Source organism: Myotis davidii, unplaced genomic scaffold (assembly GCF_000327345.1).
Source record: "Myotis davidii unplaced genomic scaffold, ASM32734v1 C64448173, whole genome shotgun sequence".
In the NCBI taxonomy this organism is placed as follows: domain Eukaryota; kingdom Metazoa; phylum Chordata; class Mammalia; order Chiroptera; family Vespertilionidae; genus Myotis; species Myotis davidii.
Window position 1 is genome coordinate 1 of NW_006382742.1, and position 2,770 is coordinate 2,770.

At 44.0% G+C, this 2,770-nt stretch overlaps 1 protein-coding gene across 1 annotated transcript; it reads left to right on the plus strand.

Moving 5' to 3' along the window:
- Positions 1-6: 6 nt before the first annotated feature.
- Positions 7-1,915, plus strand: LOC102771323 (multidrug resistance-associated protein 5-like). Its single transcript, XM_006777802.2, has 3 exons — positions 7-605; positions 741-914; positions 1,501-1,915. Exons 1-3 carry the CDS (start codon positions 378-380, stop codon positions 1,723-1,725), a joined length of 627 nt encoding a protein of 208 aa, XP_006777865.1. The 5' UTR covers positions 7-377; the 3' UTR covers positions 1,726-1,915.
- The last annotated feature ends 855 nt before the right edge of the window (positions 1,916-2,770 follow it).

The following is a 2,770-nucleotide window of genomic DNA, read 5'->3' on the forward strand; positions in this document are numbered from 1 at the left end:
ATTTCATTTAAAGAAATGTATCAATGTGTGGAGCTGCTGGAATAAGGTCAAATATATACTTTTTAATGACTGTGTGTTTAGAATTAATTTCAGCTCATGGACAGGTTTATGTTACATTAGAAAGAGTAACAGTTGTGGTGCTGTCCTTAAGGAAGAGCTTTTCAAATTAGAACTCCCTCCTGCAAGACGCCCTGAGGAAAGTACTGCAGGCAGGCATCCGTGATGTCTGGGCCTCTGAGGAGGTGTGTCCCTGCCTCTACGCTGGCCACTGAACAGTGGAGCGGCCTCCTCTTTCTAACTTAACATAAAGCTGCGGCGTGGTGTGTGGGTGCTGTGCCGGTGCTGACAGTGGCGTGTGTTTCTCCCTGTAGGCCTTCATGGTGAAACACCTCTTGGAATACTCCCAGGGCACAGATTCTAACCTCCAGTACAGCTTGCTATTAGTCCTGGGCCTCCTCCTGACAGAAATCGTGCGCTCCTGGTCCCTTGCAATGACTTGGGCATTGAATTACCGAACTGCTGTCCGCTTGCGGGGGGCCATCCTCACCATGGCGTTTAAGAAGATCCTGAAGTTGAAGAGCATTAAGGAGAAGTCCGTGGGGGAGGTGAGTAAGGGTTCTTGGCTTCAGGGCAGAGAGAAAGCTCCCTGCTTGAGCTGTTTCATCCCTTTAGGTCCCCACTTTGTCCTGTAACCTCCTCCTGAGACAAGAGGGCCACTCACTGCTCTCCATGTCTCCTAGCTCATCAACCTGTGCTCCAACGACGGGCAGAGGATGTTTGAGGCCGCCGCCGTGGGCAGCCTGCTGGCCGGAGGACCCATTGTTGCCATATTGGGCATGATTTATAATGTAATTATTCTGGGACCAACAGGCTTCCTGGGATCAGCTGTTTTTATCCTCTTTTATCCAGCAATGGTGAGTAAGCCTCCTTGCTGCATTTTGGCAGCGTCTTAGATAAGTTACTTCCATTGGGTTATGTTTAGTAGGCACCACTGAAGTTTCACATCTCTTATTGGAAACTTCCTCAAAGCTGTTCCTACGTTGGAAAAGTTTAGGAGGAGCTAGACATTGTTCGGTCCACACGGGCAGAATCTGGACTTTGATTAGGAGCCTCATTAGCAGTGGCTCCTAATGAGATTTTAAAGAGAGAATTTGAGTGAAGGAGGAAACCAGCAGGTGAACCCTGCCCTCAGGTAACACAAGAGTGTTTGAGTCACTCCGTCTCACGTTGGCACTGATAGGGTCCTCCTCCTTCCGTTTGGCAGCACTCAATATCTGTGATTACTGTGAGAACAAATATTTGTCTCAGCTTCCTTACAAAGGGGTAAGACTTAAATATTTTATTCTAATTTAACGGGCCACTTTTATTGAAAATAGTATAACTACATGACCCTCATTTTATTTATAATAATCTTAAACAGATTTCTTCCCCAGAGAGACTAGACAGCTCTTAAATTGGATAAGCTCTGATTTTAGAATAACATCTCTTTTTTTCTTTCAGATGTTTGTGTCTCGGATCACTGCATATTTCAGGAGAAAATGTGTAACTACTACAGATGACCGTGTTCAGAAAATGAGTGAAGTCCTCACCTACATTAAATTTATTAAAATGTATGCCTGGGTCAAGGCATTTTCTCAAAGTGTTCAAAGTGAGTTTACAGACTTCATATGTGCATGTGGTAGGAAGACTCCGGCTTCTCTGCTTCCAGATCACTTTAGCTACTAGGAACCTTAAAGTCATAGGATCACAGTAACTTAAGTTCTTATAATACCTTATGAACTTAACACTGATAGGGATCTTGGCAACTTGTACCCATGACTTCATCTCACCAATGAGGAAGTTGAGACCTGAAAAACTATGATTTCCCCCCACCCACGAGGTAATTCAGCTAGTTATATATATTTCATTCAGTTTCAAAGATCCCCGTCTATACTCTCATCCTGCCCGTAATTTTCGGGTCGGGTCATGGGCACATCACAGAAAACAGTATCCAGTGGCTGCTGAGAGCTCTGCCTCTGCCCTCTGCGCTCTGTGGGTGCATGTGCACCAGAGGTAGTTAGGCATGAGATCCCGGGGAAAGGGGTGCTGGGCGAGAGGTCAAGACGGCTGGACCCAGCTCTGTTACTCACTCATGGGGTTTCTGGCCTGTTGTTTTATTTTTATTTTTTCAAGCAATTAATTTATGTCGAGTCACGAGGTTCTCAGTGCCTGGCCCTACCATGATCTGTAAATTCACTGCAGCCATAAACATGTTATCTGTTAAGCCACAAAGCTTGAAGGAATAATTAGCATAGACTGGGCATTCAAAGAGATCTCAACAAAAGTTGGAACGATGGGCCTTTAAAAAAGGTGAAATTTAAGAGGGATATATTTAAAGACATTTAGAGTTTAAAAAAAGAAGATATAGTTACACATAAACTTAATTTAAATATAAAAGCTCTGTTAATTGACCATAACCTCAGAGTGAGCTAACCTGAAGACACTACAGCTAAAAAGTTAAATGCAGTTTTAGGTCGGATAGAAGTACAGTGTTCAGATCGAGGAGGCTGTTTAATTTTCACTGCTTGGTTTGTTGGTTAAACATTCAGGAACCTTATGTCCAGTTCCTAAGCTTTTTATAGAGCAGCCATCAGAGCAGGACTACTTGGAAGTGTGCAGCATTGGATTAAGCTGCTTCATTAAGTAGTGACTTTGTTGCCCTTAAAATGGCACAGATGGATGCTAAGTGGACATCTGCCAAGCATGCTATTAGCAGGGTGACCGCTGATGG